Genomic DNA, 19,007 nt, shown 5'->3' with positions numbered 1-19,007 from the left:
CACTACCAGACTTGAGCTCAAGGTAACAAGTGCATCTAAACATTTTCTTTTACTTACTGAAGTTGGGATTTCTTAACCTCTATGCAATTATAATGCAATGTCATAGTGGGCCTTCTTTTGTGTCATTGTGTGCCTTGATGGGACAGACAGTGCTCAGCTGTGTATTAAACTAATTGCCCCACCTCTGTAGCAATAATCACATTAGAAACCTTCCTGATGATGCTGTATATTTAATTGACTTTAGTTGACTTGCTTTAACTATTTGCGGTATGTGACACTGTGGAAATCTATAATAAACTATTTTCATAGGTGAGGTCCATTGAGGGACAATATGGCACCCTCCAGGCCTACGTTACCCCCAGACTGCAACCCAAGACCTGCCAGGTCCGCCAGTACCAGATCAAACCACTGTCACTCCACCAGCGCACACACAGCATAGACCAAGACAGGTGAAGACTTCAATGTCTGATGAAAATTTGGGTTTTTATAAGAAGATGCACATCATTTCAAAACACAAGTTTGGATAGTTCGATGCCCCAAATCAGTTTCCAAACACTTTCAACGTCACTGATTTGTTCAGAATGATTGAAGTGACATGAAATGGTAATTCGTTCTGACTGTTAAGTTACTGGAATGGTGGATTCAGGCTGGATTTAGAGGCTAAAGAGAAATATTTATAATAAAAACAACTAATCCAGGATGATGTTAAACTAAAAATGGGTATGTAATCATAACATTTTATTAAAGAAGCTAAAACTTTTCAAGGTCTCACACCAAATTCTGGACCAGTTGAAAGATTAATTTAATAATGAAAGGTTTCAGAGAGCTGCTTTTTAATTTCATTGTAATGCCATAGTGGTACCATATAAGTTATCTTTCAAGTTTTTTTTACCCATGATAAATGTCTTTGTCAGTCTCTTACCTCTCTCTGTCTTACAGACCCATGAACAGGCTCAGTCTGGTGGGACAGTTCAGTTTTGCAGAGATCCACTCCTGGGTTGTCTTCTGTTTGCCAGAGGTGCCTGAGAAAACACCAGCAGGAGAGAGCATCACTTTTTATTTCCATAACACTTTCCTTGGCACACAGCTTGAAGCCAACTACTGGTAAACACTAAGCACACAGTAGAAAGACACAAGCATTGCATATAAATGTGTAGAACGTATGAGATAACTGAGCTTTAGAAATGTTTTGTTTATGCTTTACATATTGTTTTCACATTTCATTTAAATGTTCAGTGGTGATTTGTGTTATATATTTACTTTTTAACCTGTTTTTTTCTGTGCATCTAATTTTAGCAAAGGAGAGGGTCACTTCAGGTCAGACAACATCTCTACCATCTCCATACTAAGTGATGTCCTGTCTAAAGAAGCTACCAAGAAGAAAATCAATCTCAACATTTCATATGGTAGGTGCATTGTTACTTTATTTCAGTGTGTATTTCATTCAAATATTGATAGATTAAATATTGCTCATATTGCCCTTTTGCTTGATTATTTATCTTCCAGATAACAATGATGACTCTGTGAGCCACACCCTGAAAATGATCCATCCAAAGCTGGAGTGCCAGTTGTTGCTGGCTAAAAAAGTTCAGCTTATTGATGCTCTTAAAGTAAGTGTTGGTGAAATATTAAATGCACCATCCTACAGTAGAAATCCACTCTGACAGACTTGAACAGCAGCTGGTGCCATGCTCTGCGAGTCTAGTGTTTCTTTTTTTCTGCAGATAACTAGACAAACCTCAGTAAACTTAGGTCAGGGCTTCAGAGTCAGAATGGAAAGTGTAAAATATGGGACCTTTTAATGCGATCACATACAGCAGTCAAGCCCATGTTTGGTTGAAGCAACAAGTCCTCTCACATTCACCCACTGGAGATGCTTATGTTTATCCCTTACCTGACTGACCACCACTTCCTCTCTGATTGGCAGGAGCTTCAGGTTCACGAGGGGAACGCTGACTTCCTCATCCCAGAGTATCGTAATATCTTGGATGAATCTGCTAATCTTCTCGAGGAGTACAAGAAGCAGCCAGCACACCTCGAGAGGCTTTATGGTAAAGCATTTAGTCACTTTTAACTTTTAACATTATCATTGAAGTTCACCAGCTCTCTCATCTAGAGCCTATTGAGTAGTTTTTAAGTTAAGAATTAAGATTGTTGGTTGCTTGTAACTAATATTTTTTTGTTTGTTTCTTCTTCTTTCCTGTAGGAATGATCACAGACCTCTTCATCGACAAATTCAAGTTCAAAGGCCAGAATGTGAAAACCAAGGTGTCCTCATTATTGGAGATACTCGATAATTATGACTTAAATTCTCTGTTAGACTTTTTCAATGAGGCATGATGTCATACAGTTTAGAGGATACGTAGGCCTATTTATTTACTTGTCTTTGAGGGTCTTGATTTATGCTATTTTTGTATTGTAAATACAGATGTTTTGTTTTATGATAGTTGCTAAAAGTGTCACAATGTCATGTTGTCATACTATCATTTAGATAATGTTTGTTCTATGTATTGTAAACTATGGTGTACAATGATTAGATATTTATAATGTATTTTGATAGCATTTAAAAACAAGGGTGGTGATTAATAAACCACTACAAGTTTTCCCAGATGTTGCAGTATCTTCTTTTAAATAGTTGTTTGGGTTGAGGTTTTAAATTTCAGTCACCAAATATAAGCCAGTGAAAAGTACATCATGTATGTTTTGTATCAGTAGACTGTGAATTCCCCCTCAAAATTATAACTTATTTGTAACCAATGTAAGATTCATCATTCAAGAGGCTGATACTTCATACTCCTCATTTCAGAGGGAAATGTTGTATCTTTTTTATCTCCTTACTTTATTGTTATTATGTTGTTTCACATTAATATAACCAACAAATAAATTATTATGGGATATAATAGATTAATCGACCCAGTAGTATATAAAGTTATTACAATCTTTTCCAGCTGTAGCATTAAATGATAAGTCTGGTGATAGGCTATATTTATTTTACTGTCACCAAATTCCTTGAAAAGACAAAAACAAACAATGGATTTATCCTGCTAGTAGGTGCTGCTTGAGTATCCAGTGCCTGACATAACGTGTTCCTCTGTGCTATAGATCTCTGTAGATTTCTCCCTATCCCCTCCAACTCAGCAACAACATAGCACAACCACAACAACAAATAATTACAAACATGTTCAGTCAATGCTCTGCAACAAAAACACACCAGATAACAACCAACATATGACACCATACTACTAACTTATTAAATAAATATCTCCATGGCAATTCATTTCATTTCCTATTCTTTAGCCGATTGTTTTTTCTCATATAATTAAATCCGTGTTATATACATATAAAGTAGAATTTGATATGAAATGAGACATTTCCAGTCCCCTGTTATATATGGTTGACAAGAAAATCTACATTATTGTGAAACTGTTAAATTCTGAAAAAGTATATGTTGATGCCAGCACTTTTACTTAAGTTGAAATGTGAACGCAGAATTTATATAACAGAGTATTTCTCTAGTGTGGTATTGTTACTTCTACTTAGTCTGAGTACTTCGTCCTCCACTGGGTAGATAGAAGTAAATCAACTTACACTAACCATGTGTTTGTATTGATGTGCACATGCGCTACTATCAAACTCAAACCGGTTTTGAATTTATAATTAGGCGAATTGAACCCCTCCAGTTCCCGTACATCTCGTACGTCACTACCTGTGTGGCCTGTGATTGGTCAGTTTCAATCCTCGCGGGCTACTTGAACTGAGAGAAAGCAGTATCTCTGTGTGAATGGACCACGGCTAGCAGCTGCCCTTATTTGCAGGTTGGTGGTTATTGCGAAACTTGTACGAGTATGGCGACTTGAAATCACATTTTTAACCCACATTGTAGATATTGATCCGCCGGCTGTGGGTGTTTAGTTTGTATCACTGCACTTCTAGGTGCCGTTGCCATCTCAACAGCTTAGATTTGATTGTGAACGTTTCCAAAACCTTCCTCAGCAAGGTAGCAGCTATTGCTAGTCTCCATTTAACCTTAAGTGATCTCTTGCAAGTCGTTTAGACTTATATATATATTTTTTTTTTAAACAAGCAAAAAGCACACAACAAGTGCAGCAAAGTAGTTAGAAAGACAGGGGGAATATGTCAGGAACTAACCGAGGACAGGGAAGCGCGGCTAGCGAGCATCACAACCAAGAAAATATGCTGTCAAGATTGAGGGGCTCCTTGAAAGCCCGAACTGCTGCAAACGAAAATCAAGAAAACCTTCCACCGAAACAAGCGGCCACCAGAACAGTCCTGGGAGCCCTGCAGAACAACCAGAGGAGCAAAACCCAGAATCAGCGCGGCACTAAGCAGGTTGGTTTGGATAACGATGATGCTAAGTAGCTCGTTTAGCCTCCAGCTAGTGTTGGCTAATGCTGACTGTAGTAACTGTTGTCACAATGAGGTGCCGTTGTAGGTTTTGGAGGCAACATTTTTTTTTCGGTTATCACCAGACCAGTTGATATTGCACTTATGTCTAGATACAGTGGCTTTGCTGCCACTTAACCTTTATATTTTTTTATTTTTAAAAATCCGAAGTTATTTTTATATGTAGCTACCGCTACCTCTTATATCCAGGTTGTCCGCCATTTTAATATCACATTAGTGCTATACTATTTACTTGTATTGCTGCCTTTAACGGTTTATTGTATTTAAAAGGGGTCATCCCGCCATACTCACGGTAACAAAGTGTCATGTCTAACTGGGGCTGCAAGTAACGATTTTAGATGCAAAATCTACTGGTTATTCTATAAAATGTTTGTATGAAATGGTTAAATGCCCTTTTTTAAAAAAAAAATAATAATAATAATTTGCCCAACCCCTAAGGCAACGTATTCAAATGTCCTGTTTGTCCCTCCAACACCCAAAGATGCTCAGTCTATGGCCACGCATGACAAAAAGCATCAAATTCTCGCATGAAATGCTGTAGATTATTATTTTTTTTTTACTTGTGAATTGGTTATTTATACAGTTATCTGTTCTAGATCTGAAAGTGCTGACATTTTAAGACTTCGATCTCTGAAAACAGATTCAAGTTTTCGATTTATCTCTTGTGGAATAAATACCCCTGTTAATACAAGACATGCCTCTCATATCACCATGCTTATTGTTGTGGATTTTCTTAACTATTATATTCTGTAGCTTGTAGCACCTGCACTTTGTTGTCACTTGTCTTATGTTATTATGCTGCATAAATTCCTACTGGGACATTAAATCTAAACTGACCTCCTTTTTTCACTTCCAGGAATCATCACAGTCCTTGTCTTGTAAAAATGAAGATTTTACCAAAAGCTGCTTTGAGAAGCCCTCTGCCAAGCAGCCCTCTTTCCAGATCCATGTGGATGAGCCTGATGGTGCATGTGCCAAGAAACCACAGCAGGTGGTTGAAGCTGTCAAAGCAAAGCCCATCGCTGAAGACTCTCCACTGACCGTCAACAATGCTGTGGCACGGCTTAGGCAACCCCTCGCCACCATTGACATTCCATCAGCGATGGATGTCAGCTTTGGTGGGTTGTCAATTTATTTTTTTTATTTTTTTTTTTTACTAAAATCCTTGTATTTCAGAAATTCATATCAAAATATGTTCATAGAAACTGACCATCCAGATTTGGTTTGTCAGTCTGTGCACTAAATGTAACTTTTTCTTTGATCAGACTCTCCCATGGACATGTCTGTGGTTGAGGGGGAGGAGAAACCTGTCAATGTAAACGAGGTCCCAGAATATGCTGCTGAAATCCACACGTACCTGAGGGAAATGGAGGTGAGATATTTTAAGTGCAAATACCACTGTATCCTGATCTGATGCAGTTTAGACCTGAGGTTGCAGGTCTAAACTTCAGATCTGTGTCTTGGTAGGGTTATGCCAAGTTTGTCATTAGACCTTTTTTGAAATGTAGCTTATCTGAACTTGTCTGCACATGGCTTTTTCTAACAGTGTTGTTGTTTATAGGTAAAAACCAGGCCTAAAGCAGGCTACATGAAAAAGCAACCAGACATCACCAACAGTATGAGGGCCATCCTGGTGGACTGGCTGGTTGAGGTTGGCGAAGAGTACAAGCTGCAGAACGAGACACTTTATCTGGCCGTAAACTACATTGATCGGTTCCTCTCTTCAATGTCCGTCCTGAGGGGGAAGCTTCAGCTCGTTGGGACTGCTGCTATGCTGCTGGCTTCGTATGTGTCCATTTTAAAATGTGTTCAGATTACAAAATGAGTGTCTAAGACAGGCTTTTCATCTTTTGTAATGCGATTCCTTTAATGATCAAATGCAGGAAATTTGAAGAAATCTACCCCCCTGAGGTGGCAGAGTTCGTTTACATCACAGATGACACCTACACCAAGAAGCAAGTGTTAAGAATGGAGCATTTGGTGCTTAAAGTGCTCTCCTTTGATCTGGCAGCACCAACCATCAGCCAGTTTCTCACCCAGTACTTCCTCCATCAGTCTGTGAACAAACAGGTTGAGAGTTTGGCAATGGTAAGCATGCAGTTATTACTTTTATACAACTGGCTGTGATCAGCACCTCTGGCCATGACAGCAGATAAATCCAATCTTCTTAACCAAAGACTCTGTTTAGTGTAATGTATCTGCATAAATTGCATGAAGCTCAGTCTTTTATTTATTTATTTTTTTTTCCCCCCCTCAGTACCTTGGGGAGCTCAGTCTGATTGATTCAGATCCCTTCTTGAAGTACCTGCCATCACAGACGGCTGCTGCAGCCTACATCCTGGCCAACAACACAGTGACTGGTGGCTCATGGGTGAGTTCTGGGTAGAATAGTAAGGCCATATAATTCAGTAGATGATGGCACTCAAAGTAAATCTTCAAATGAGAAGATTTTCTGCTCGACATTGTTCATGACTGTAAATTAGTTTTGTCTTCCATAGCTTGTTTGTTCTGACAAACAAATGGAGCTATTACTGTGGTCACAGAACCCAAAATTCACATTTCAACTTATCACTTCTCTAAAGTTGATGATTAGTGTCATGGCCATAAAAACAGGGTTGCTTTGGGTATTTTATTGGATAAACTTTCATCTTGTACTGTTGAAACCAGTATTTCCCCCTGAGTGGGGGGGTAGAGAGGTGGGTTTCTGTCGTGTGTTCAAACATCCAAGATGACTCGGTTATCTCTTCCTCAGCCCAAGTCCTTGACAGAGATGTCTGGCTACTCCCTGGAGGATCTGATGCCATGTGTTGAGGATCTGCACCGAATATACCTCAATGCTGCTCAGCATGCTCAGCAGTCTGTCCAGGAAAAGTACAAGGGCCCCAAGTAAGTACACTACTTGTAAACTTGACATAGGATTTGATGACTTTGTGTTAATCTTACTGGTGGCTTTACTTGGACTTAATGTACTGTATAACTGACCTAAACACTGTTTTTGTCTGTTTCCTAGGTACCATAATGTTTCCTGCATCGATGTGCCAACCAAGTTGCTGTTGAACTGACCCCTTCCCTTGTCCATGTAGTTGCAACCCCAGTTTTTTTAAAACATTTTTTAAATGATGTGCCAGTTTCAAATAACATGGCCTGCTCTTCTTGGAGTAGTGCTAAATGTTTAGAGTTTTTTTTAAAAATGGTATTTTTATATACTCGATCCTGACATTCAAGCCAGATGCTACAGTTGTGTTGGTTAATCAAGCAGTTTTAATGTTGACTTTTAATCAGACAAAATGTAGAGGTCTTTATTGCCATGCTGTAACACGATGCTTTGATCTGCAGTGTCACCTACTCATCAGACCTGTAAATGTATTCAAACTCAATCTTTTTTTTTTTATATATTTTTTTTCCACTCGTGTTGAGTTTGTTCTAAGCAGTTAATTGTTGCTTGTTGCACCTCGAGGTGTAACTGTCAAATATTTGGCCTCCTGAGATGCAGATTAAACACCATTTGTCTGTCATGGAGTCAGCTGTCTCATTACATTAATGCCTTGGGAGTTCACAGCTGTTCAAGGCATCTTCTGCACTGTAAAATATGGCTCTTGTAAATAAAAAAAACTTCATTTAAAGTAAGACTTCATTTCTACATCTTTATGATCACATTGTCCTCACGGGGGCAGCAGAGGACCAGTTTTGGACCTCCAACTATTTCTTCTGATGACCTGGAAACTTTTATTATGATGCAGTCTAGAAGACTAGTTTTTAAATGGGTGTACATGTGACTTCTCTAGACGGGGTCAAAGTGGGCTTGACTGGTTCAGCTTTGTTAATTTAAAGCCTGTGATGGCTTATTGATCTTCAGCCCCTCACCATACTAATTACATGGCATGTGGCTTTAATGGTAAGCTGGCTAAACTGAAAGTGAGTTGAATCCTTGGGCTGTAACTTGCTCTCAAGTGTAAGTTATGAGGCTTTAGATGGCACTCGTGCATCTCCACATATTTTTGGGCTTTTTTTTTTTTTTTTTTTTTTGGTTTAGGAACATGTAACTAAAACCACCATGCAATAAATGCTACCTTCTTGAGGGTTGTAATTTAAGTTGAGGTGTGTATTTAACTTGAACAATAACTTTAGATGCTGTAGTTTGAGGTGCCGTTGAACAGTGTTGCATGATGGGTTTCTATTTTGCGTACCCTCAAGTCAGTTTAACAGCACCACAAACACCAAAGCAGCCTCTAAAATTATACAGACCCGGAACAGCTTCAGACTGAACATAACTCCTGGATTTAGAGGCTTTATTGTATTAGACTGCATTAGTTTTTGCTAGGTGAATCCAACAAATTCACAGATGAAAGGGGAAGAGAAAAAATTTAATAAAACAAATGAAAGACGACCAGAAGTAAAAATAATTCAAGGGTGTTTGAGGGGAAACTGGAACAAGTAAAACAAAATACTGAAATGGGTAAAAATTAAACTTTAAAGATAACTTAGAGACTTTAAAGATTCTTGATTGACATCTCAGCAGTTGTATAATTCACACAACCTTATGTGATGCTATGAATTGTTAAAGCCACTAGTAATAAATGTATATAAACGTCTGTCAAACAAAGCTTGCCCCTTTTTTGTCTGCACGTTTATCACTCAGTAAATGACAATGGGATTGACGTTTTCTACTCATTCAGCAGTGATTTGTTTTTTTTCCCTGTGAAAGTGAAGTGAAGGCAGCCAATGGCGTTGACGGCATCTCTTGCTCTCCCCCGCCCCCCCTCATGATAAATTGGGAGGCTGGCTTTGTGCGAGGAGTCTGACAGGGAAGGAGAAGCAGAACCCAGCTGCAGAAAAGATTTCCACCATTTCATCTCAGGAGAATGGACGGCTCCAAGACCATGCACACACTCTCCAACAGGTTTACTTTGTCACTGACAGCACACGCTTGTGTCTGACTGGAGGATTAAACCATGGAAGCTGATGGGAATTCTATAACATAACCACACCAGTTGGATACCTGCTTGAACAATGGCTCCTGTAGAAACAGCACAGCATCTGTCTAACCCCTGAGAAGATCCAAGAAGAGGGTGGGTTGCTTCCTAACCTCATGCCTGCCCCCAGAAAATTTCTGGTGGCGTCCACCTCGCTGCCCCTGCCACTTGGTTGGGGCTGGAACTTGAGCTTGTATGTGGGGATGCTCCTCGGGCTCCTCGTACTCATGATGCTTCTTCTCTGGATGCTCTTCAAGCAGCTCAGGAACTCGGTGGCGAAATCCGTGCTGCAGCCCGTCCGCTCTTTCAGACAGCCTTGCTTTGAACAGAGGTTTCAGCACGTGTTGTGAAAAGAAAAAAACGGGACAAACCTGCTGAAACACAGGACTGAGGCTTGCTGGAGTGCTTGAGTGTGCCTTTGCAGATTCATGTAAGAAAATGACTTTAAACAATTGTTTGTTATGGACGCAAGTGCTTATATTCCCTCACAACATAATAAAAACTCATGTTGTTATTTATAGAAACCGCTGTCTATTCTTTTAACAGCTTTACATGTTGCTCCAGCACCATCTTCCTCAGACAAGCATAAAACGAGTTGTCTTATCTATGTTCTTTTTAGTAATTAAAAAATACTGTTGGAGCTACGTCTTTTCATCTCTCAGGTTAATTTACACAGCCAAACTCAAACATCTAAATTGCCGAGTAAAAGCATAAACCAAGATTAAATCTGCATCTTGATTCATGATGATTAAAGCAATGCATTCAGGGGGGCAATTTGCACTTCTCTCATCTCATTGGAGAATTGGAAAGAGGAATATTGAGGATATGCCGCCGCCTGGTTTCTCAAGTCCTGTGTCCATGTCAGGGGACAATATAAATGAGGCTCTTGAGGCAAAAGGCTAATATCAACTGCAAGAGCCCCACATGCTTAATACTGTTTGGTATTTCTCAGGTATTTACAAGCGGTCGCACAACACAGGCAGGGGTGTTTGTTGAAGCTGGAGAGATCGCACTTTTTGTTCAGTGTGACTTGGTTAATCTAAGTCTTAATGTGTTTTGGTTTTTTCCCCTCTTCAATCATCAGTCACAGGTGGCCAGGCTGTGTTTGATTGAATACTCTGAGAGGAATCAATAGCCTCTCAGCCCTGAGGGGAGCATGTTAATTACACCTTGACAGCTGATTTCCTTACACGTAAGGTTTAGACGGAGTGCTTCTATGTGTTGCCTCTGCATTGTTAATATTAATCAAAGGGTGTAAACACTGTAATGTGTCTGCAGGGGAAGAAACCATTTGCTTTAACCAAAACATTAAAATTAGTTGTTTTATATAGGCCCTAATACACTTAGCTGATTATTTTGAAGACATCTTTTTTGTGTGTTTTTTCAGCCAAGAGTTAGATCTGTATCTCATGTCCATTCAATATATATCTGCAACCAGCGGTCCAGTTAGCTTAGATTAGCATGACGGCTGAAAACAGTGGGAAACAGCTAGCATGGCTTCATCCAAAGGTAACAAAATCCAACAAGCAGCATCTCTAAAGCTCACTGACTAACACCTAATATCACTTTAGTTTAATCTGTGCAAAAATAAAAAATAAAAAATTTGTTCCCTTCGAACAGAGCCAGGCTAGCTGTTCCCCAAGTTTCCAGCCTTTGTGCTAAGCTAAGCTAAGCTAAGCTAACTGACTGCTGCTAGCTTCATATTCAGTTCACAGCAATGACAGTGGTATCTTTCTCCTCGTCTAGCTCTCAGAATATTTGTCATATTTGTCTCAGACACTATTAATGGTCTGTCTGAAAATACTTCACAATCCAGAGATTCTACCTCAACAGGTTTGCACACAGGTCATTTCAAACTTTGTTTTCCTGCTGCCTTCAGCAAGAGAACTGTAGATTAATCATAGCTCCCATTAACTGCATGTTTTTGTTTTTTTTCCACCTCTGCCATTTGGGCCTCCCACTGCCCTCTGGCAATGCTCTGTCATCTGTGGCCTCATTTTCATCCTGCCCCCCCCCCCCTAAATAAACACAGAGCCATAATGTCTTTGAATGCAGCATGCATGCAAGTTAAGACAAAAAGCAAAAAAACCCTACCTATAACTTAAACATGAAAAGAGTCAGGGCAGTGCCCTTTGCAATTCAGCCGGGTTCCCTCTGCAGATTGTGCAGATCTTGCAGAGATAAATAGAAATCCTGATAGGAGTGATGTGGTGAGAGATCTTTTAGAGTGAGGCCAGCAGAGAGGAGCTTGGAGATACTAAAATATAAATCAAAGTAAACTACGCCTCTGAGCAAGACAAGAAAATAAAATTTTATGGAGTAGGTATTCTTTTGATGGCTGTTTTGAACATTTGGGGGAAATCAGTTTACATAGGCGATTAACTGTGAAGTAGCTATATTAACATTTTATGCTGGAAATATTTAGTTTTAAATTGCGTTTCTTTTTGTTAATACAGTTTGTCATTGATATATTCGAAATACGACATTTCTCTAGTCAGTCACATGTAATTTGGACACGGATCATTTGCTCTCTGTGAAAAGATTTAATGATGCTTTAAAAAGGATGTTTTCTAAAGTTGCTGATTGTCATATCGACCTATAGCATAAAGTGCTGCTTATCATCTTTGATATAAACCCTTTTTTTGTTTTTGGCAGTATGCAGTACACACTTCAAATTAAAAGTCCATTTTTATTCAGTATTTTATAAAGGGCTATACTATAGCCAAGACTGGAATTTCCAACAGGCAACCAGATATTTGTACATTAAGTTGTTAGGTTTTGTGGTAATTTAAGTAATTGCAAATGTATTTATTGTGGGAATATGCACCACTGAAGTATAAAATAATCAAGGAATAGCTTAACAGTTTGAGATATACGCTTATTCGCTTTCTTGCCAAGGACTGAAGATTGATTCTCTCATATTTGTATGTTAAATATGAAGGTAAAAACAGGAGATGATTAGCTTATCGTGGCGTGAAGACTACAATTCAGTCAACTTCTTATGTACTGCTGTAGTCATGGTAACTGGTGGATTTAGGAAGCTTTGAGCAGCATAGTCAGCATTTGAGATACAGTGGACTCCATTCAAGTGAATGGAAAACTAGCCTCAGACTTTTAAACCCATCTGTAATTTTCAAAACTGCATTAAATCTCTTTCATAGAGAGCAAATTATCTGTGTCCAAATGACATGTGAATGAGTAGCTAGCTGTTTCCCCTTGTTTCCAGTCTTTATGCTAAGCGAAGTGAATCACCTGCTAGCTTCCTGCAGCGGTTGTGACAGGCCTATCAATCGTCTCATGTAACTCTCAGCAAAAACAGCAAAGTATATTTTCCTAAATTTAAACCATTATGTGGTGGTTTAATCTGGTTACGACTCTACCTTCACACACAGGTTGTATATTTGTTCCTTACTGAAAACTAATCTAAAGTGGCTATTGGGCATTTAGGCAAGCTAACATCCTTACTGACTCCAATTACTAACTGCTTACTTGCTGATATTGCCACCTAATTTCATCAGTTATGTTTTGTAGTAGTGTAATCTGACATTAGGTGTTGCTAAACTTGAAATTAATTTCCCACCTGAATGTGATGTCCACAGTGGGACGATTGTATAGTTCCACTCTGAATTTCAGTCTAAAGCCACATGGTTGTTTATATCAGAGCCATGACCAGTTACCCAATAAAAAAAGGTAGATGTTATTCTCAAACTGTCTACGACATTAAGGTGTGATTTTTGTGGACAGTCTCAAAAGGCCCATGAAGGCAGGTAATATTTGTTGAAATGGAGCTCTCAGCGCTTGATAACACCTTCCCTCGGCGCAGAGGAAGATAACAAACAGAGCCGATCAGCGGTGGCTGGGGAGGCCCTTTGATTGATGACAGAGGTTATTGTCTGTCAGTCAGCACCTGACAAATTGAGCTGTCCGCGGCTCGGTATACCAGGCTGTCCCTCAGCGATCTGCTCATGAATGAAAAGCTCACGCTGATTCACTTTTGAAAATGACAACTCAGGGATGATAGCAAGAAGTGAGAGTGACAGTCAGCAGTTTGCAGCCTTACCAACTTGGTTTATATAATTTAGATGCACTTCATAGCTGTTGCTTTCTTCATATAAAACAAACTTTATTTTGAGATTAAAAGTTCATTCTTTATAGTAGGGAAGCAGTGACATACATTATCTCAAGTAACTGAAGCATAATCAAATTCTTAATCAAATTCCCAAAGAAATATATTAGATTTGTAATTTTGATTTGTGATATTGAATATCCAAAGCATTACGTGATCCATTCAGCATGCTCCGGCTTGATGCTGGATAAATATCTCCCCCTTTAATCTGATAAATTTGTTATTAGCTGCCAGTACACTTGTTTATTTGCGATTAAAGGAAATTGGCTCCACATCAGGATGGGAGGCTGCGAGATGAAACAGCGAGCTTCTGAAACTGGATCACATCTGAGACGCTGTTCAAACTCTCATCCTCTCACAAGTGCTCACTTTAATTAAGGTTTGCAGGGATGAGGACAGCACTGATGATATGTGAGCTGCGCCTTGGTGCTTCGCTCGGCTGATCCCTCTGCCGATCCCTCTGCTCCTATCAGGCATCAAGCATCTCCTGTTTGTCTCCTGTTTGCCATACCGCACATTTACCTCTGATTAACTAAGCTGAAAAACATGTCGTCCTCAGAAATGTAGAGCATGGAACACAAAGTGAGTGATGGAGAGCAAAAGGGAAGGAGCACCTAATTAAAAATTACATCTTAGATTAAGACAACAATGATTTATTATTTGAAAAGAAGGACAACCTCTCTCACAGACTGATTCATCACATTGAACTAACAATCACACTCACATCAAGACATTTGTTCACAAAAGAGCCTCAGTGATGAAAATGAACATAGTACATTTACTAAAATACTTGAGCTCCTTCTAGAGAAATATTGTTTACAGACTTAACAAATAAAACATATGACAAGCTTTTAAACTACGATGCATTGATTTATATATATATATAAAACAGTATATGAATTAAAGTAGCTCCACCTTAAGCAAATACAACAGCAAAATGACGTTTAAACGTGAATGAATCTAATAATAATCCAATATATCATATAAAACAGTGTATATGTATGTATAAAGGCAATACATATATTGCTTTTATTTAAACTAGAGAAATCAATGATGTTGAGTAATTAAAACAACCATATATTAATACAATAAGTTAAAACATAGGAAACGGATACAGAAGACAAATCAGTTTAAATCGTGTGTAATCATGAATTTAAACCGACCGAGGGTTACCAAAGGGTTTATAGGACGCTTTTTTAAAGAATTCCAGGTGGCATAGAGCATCGAAGCTAAAAGCAGATCTGCCAAAGTCAGTGGAGGCATGTGGGACGTGGAATTCATTAGACCGAGTTTGATACGGTCCAGAACACCGGTCCAGCGTAGAGGTACTGGCAGCTTTCCAACAAGAGCGTTGTAGATAAACAGATACAAATGCCTATATCACGTGTTTCAGATAGAGAAGACCACCCAACCTTTCCACAGAGTATGCAATGATGAGTAGAGCTACTGTAAGCAGCACTAGTGATAAACCTAAGGCCAGAGTGATAAGGGTCTAAGAGTGGAAGCAGAGGCATGCTGATTAATCACATCACTATAATCTAGAACAGAAAGAAAAACGACATAAACCTTTCTTGCAACCAATACCTCTTCCTTTTAGGGAACAGCATAAACTTGGTTTTATGTGCATTCAATATGAGTTTAGGATAATTAAGTACAGTGTGGAGAACGTTAAAGGAGTGTTGCAGATGTTCCACAGTGAAGTGAACAGAGGCGGCAATACAATATATATTGTTATTGATCAGTGTATAAATGTGCATGGCAGTTAGTTAGAGGTGAACTGAAACCCAGAACTGAATCTTGTGGAACGTCTTTAGTTATCGGTGAAAACTCTGCAACCAAGCGCAAGCACTTGAACTAAAACCAACATTACTTCATTTATGTAAAAGCATAAAATGATAAATTGTAATCTAATGCCTTGGAGAGGTTCCCAAAGATGGTAGCACAGTGCTTTTCTCTCATGCAAAGCATTGACAATATCATTTACAACCAAGGTGATGGCAGAAACAGTGCTGTGTTAGGGCCTGGGTCTTCAGGGACCAAGGGGGCAAAACAGAGAGTACCTAGAGAGACTTGTGAAAACTCATGGGAAAGCTGAACAGTCAGACCAGTGTGATATCTGACTAGTTTGTTTGATATATATTTGCAGGCTGCAGCCAGTGACAGCAGAAGCAGCAAGAGAAGCTGATGAAGAGAGAGATGTAGGGGAGGAGGAGAAGGACAGCAGCCAACATGAGGGCAGAAGCAGCAGGTGAGGTTGACAGCAGACAGAGATAGAGCCGTGTATGTTGTTTATTTGTCTCAAAATATTTGGCAATTAAAATATTTGCAGCGGAGCATCTTATATACAGTATTATACACAATATATGTAATGATACTTCTACCCCTTATGGCAGTGTTGCCATTAGAGCTGTGCGTGGGTGGGTGGCGCCCTCTGTCCATACTTCCTGATGATTGGTCTATAGATATCTGGATCCCACCTTTTTTCCACCACTCAAATATACATCCTATATGTTATTTTTTACATATTGAATTGAGCATTTCAGTAAAATGGAAAAGGCTCCACAGCAGTGTTGAATGCTAGCAGAGATAACAGAATGTGACCGGGGGTGGGGTGTGTGTGCCCTTTGAGTTTTATTTTTTCATCTGTACAGTTCATTCTGATCCAGAATTATCATCTGCAAAGAAAGAAAACCTAATCTAAAACTTTGGGGGATGATCGTTAACCTTTTGCGGAAAAATTTTTTCATTAACTGTAATTTAATATGAGAGAAACACTGCTGGGAAATATCATACAATCACGAACAAGGACATCCACCAACAATAAAAAAAACTGTAATCTGATGTCCTGTGGTCACTTTACATGAGGAGAAAAGTTTTAACCCTTGTCACTCTTTTTAAGGTCACACAAAGGCAACTGGATACCTGAGGTCATGACCCCCGCTTTGACTGACAGCGAGTGTAAGATGACACTGCATGCGGATGAGGAAGTGTGTCCTGTCAGCTTTCCCTTGTGACACCGCAGCGGCAAGAAGTGCCAGGAGGACTTCTAGTTTTAGGGGGCAGTAAATATAAAGCTTCCACCCGAGCCACAGATCACCTGTGAGGAGAACAAAGACACACACCTGGTGGTAAGAACAAAAACTAATTACTCTCTTATTCCTTTACGTTGATTCAGAATTTTGCACAATTTCATACTAATGCGGGTGAATTTTTTTAATAAGAATTTTTAATCTGTTTAATCTCTCTACAATGTTTACAACGCTTGTCCTCAATCAGCAAAAAAGATGGTGAGTGTTTTCTTTCACCGTCTGATTTTCTACTAAATGAAACGTCCTCAAAATATGATAAATCCTGTGAGAATTGTGTTTCTGTGTTGTACAAAATAGTTCAAATTAGGAGCCCGTGTCTTTTAGCCACCGCACCAGAACTAACCAATATGTTTGTGTGATGAAGTGTGTCTCGACTCTTGAAAGGTCACTGCCTTTTCAAGTCCCAGTGAAACCCGCACCGCATGATCAGTCCTAAACAATGCACGTCACAAATAGCTGTTGGCACAACCCCCCCCCCCGATTTGCATGCAACCCTGAACTTTTATTTTCTATAAGTGTAACTGAATTTTCATCACACCGAACCCGTGTTTTTTCCACTTTCCTTCTTTGCACTTGCTGTGAAGACTTGATGTGTGCAGATACTCTGACTCCTAGACAGTCGTTAATTCACAGAAAGTACTCTCTGAGAAGATGCACTCATTAGTAAAACATTAGTACAACTCCTGCAGCACACTCACTCAGTGGCAGGAAAGGAGAGGGTGCAGCTTCATTTGATATCCTTGATTTGATTTTATCCTCTCCAGCTTGTTGAGAGACCTGAGACTGTCTGATGAGGATAAGTTGATTTAAGGAGTAAAGCGATGGCAAGAACTCAGTTTTCAGTTGATGACGGTGGTCTAATTTGTACCGTATTGTATTACCATGTGAATGGAAACTACAGGTACGAGTGCCTATTGTTTCCCCACCGGGTTACAATTTCATTAAAGGACAGCTGGGAGACAATGCTCCCCATGGCACTTACTGCTGTACTTTCTGAAAAGTTGAAGAAAGAAGATTTTGAGATCAACATTGGCTTTAACCACTGATTTTAAGAGGCCTCCATTCTGTTCATTAGGCTCACTTCACATTTGTTGATTAGTGCAAGTTTTAATGACACTGCTGATTGTGAGAGTCAAGAAAACAGGAATTACTGTTACACACTGAAAGAACAGACTTTAAACCACGAGCAATAATCTATTTAAGGAGTTTGGATTATCTTTGATGTTGCTGAAAAGCTTCTATGTTCTAAAAGTTTTTTTTAGGAACTATGAATAAAAGCTTTGTGTAGCAAGTATTAGTGCTCCAGTTTCCCAGACAGCGTTTACATCAAATCATAATCACAACAGTGACGGTGACGGTATATCAGACTTTGTACTTAATAATACAGAAGTGCCTGAAAACACAACAAATATAGATTCCTCTCATCTGCCAAAGACTGTTGCTCAGTGTTATTAAACCCACATTTAAAGGATATAATGTTACAGTATTTTGTCAATGTGCAGTATTTTCTGTCTTGAGTCGTCAGACGACGCGAACGCTCGCTCACGAGTTGTTAATGGGGGAATCTCGACCGTATTTACCGGCCATCCCATGTTAGGTGATCGTGGCATTAGGCACAGCTAAATGCTAACATGCTGATGTTTAACACAGGTGCAATATTTATCACATTCACCATCTTAATTTACCCTCCCAGCGTGCTAACATTAGCCAATTAGCACTGAACACAAAGTGAGTGTCATTAGTTTTGCAGGTATATGGTCACAACCAAAGCTTGGTCAAAGTAAAAACCATGAATATCTGCACCAGCTCTCATGACAGTCGACGTCATAGTTGTTGGTGAATGGTGGCAGTAGATAAAAAGTTAAACCGGGATATTTCGCCGGCTTTGACCTGCTGGTGGCACTAGATGAAAAGTCGTTGGGATTCATCCTCTGGGGAGCATGAATGTCTGTATAAAATTTGAATCCACCAGTCCATCCAATTGTTGTAAAGATATTTCATTTTGGACGTGGAAGTGTTGGGCTGATTAACATTACCATCCACAGAGCCACAAGATCAGTGTGGAGAGAGCCACGCTGACAGTGTGGCTCTGTCGAAGAAGAATGGTAAATGTTTTAATAAGAGACAGGAAATTAAATGAACAATAAGTGCTGATTCACATCCGAGTAATGAATGGGAGTTTAAAATTATCCAGTGAGTGATTTTACTGCAGCGGTGTCAAATGAAAACTCACGATGCACGCAGACTGTGACACTTCAGGGTAAACATCCTCATGTTGGCGGAAGAGGTTGTTCTCTTGAATAGTACATCATAACACACACAAGCTAGTCTGTGTGTGAAAACAGATGACAAACACAAGAAATAATAAACAGAAACCTTGATCGGGAGGCGGGG

The 19,007-nt window shown here is 39.4% G+C and overlaps 3 protein-coding genes across 3 annotated transcripts in view; all 3 read left to right on the top strand.

The window, feature by feature from the left end:
- The window catches only part of bbs7 (Bardet-Biedl syndrome 7), a 6,350-nt gene extending 3,746 nt beyond the window's left edge, over positions 1-2,604 (top strand). Inside the window, exons 9-15 of the mRNA XM_087170257.1 lie at positions 2-22; positions 310-449; positions 940-1,104; positions 1,297-1,406; positions 1,507-1,610; positions 1,928-2,051; positions 2,207-2,604. Coding sequence (XP_087026383.1) covers positions 2-22; positions 310-449; positions 940-1,104; positions 1,297-1,406; positions 1,507-1,610; positions 1,928-2,051; positions 2,207-2,340 — 798 coding nt within the window. The 3' untranslated portion in view covers positions 2,341-2,604. The remainder of the gene's footprint in view (position 1; positions 23-309; positions 450-939; positions 1,105-1,296; positions 1,407-1,506; positions 1,611-1,927; positions 2,052-2,206) is intronic.
- Positions 2,605-3,766: 1,162 nt separating this feature from the next.
- ccna2 (cyclin A2) lies at positions 3,767-7,940 on the top strand. Its single transcript, XM_023393582.2, has 8 exons — positions 3,767-4,350; positions 5,282-5,543; positions 5,691-5,797; positions 5,987-6,210; positions 6,309-6,513; positions 6,683-6,796; positions 7,178-7,311; positions 7,436-7,940. Exons 1-8 carry the CDS (start codon positions 4,135-4,137, stop codon positions 7,485-7,487), a joined length of 1,314 nt encoding a protein of 437 aa, XP_023249350.1. The 5' UTR covers positions 3,767-4,134; the 3' UTR covers positions 7,488-7,940.
- Positions 7,941-16,443: 8,503 nt separating this feature from the next.
- Positions 16,444-19,007, top strand: part of anxa5a (annexin A5a) — a 17,324-nt gene continuing 14,760 nt past the window's right edge. Inside the window, exon 1 of the mRNA XM_087170259.1 lies at positions 16,444-16,652. The gene's annotated coding sequence lies outside the window, so the exon portion shown is untranslated. The remainder of the gene's footprint in view (positions 16,653-19,007) is intronic.

The sequence above is a fragment of the Seriola lalandi genome, unplaced genomic scaffold (genome assembly GCF_002814215.2).
Source record: "Seriola lalandi dorsalis isolate HSWRI2012SDOR001 ecotype SW California unplaced genomic scaffold, Sedor1 jcf7180002054940, whole genome shotgun sequence".
Lineage (NCBI taxonomy): Eukaryota > Metazoa > Chordata > Actinopteri > Carangiformes > Carangidae > Seriola > Seriola lalandi.
Note: the sequence above shows the minus strand (reverse complement) of the source record. Positions and strands in the feature narration are given on the sequence as shown.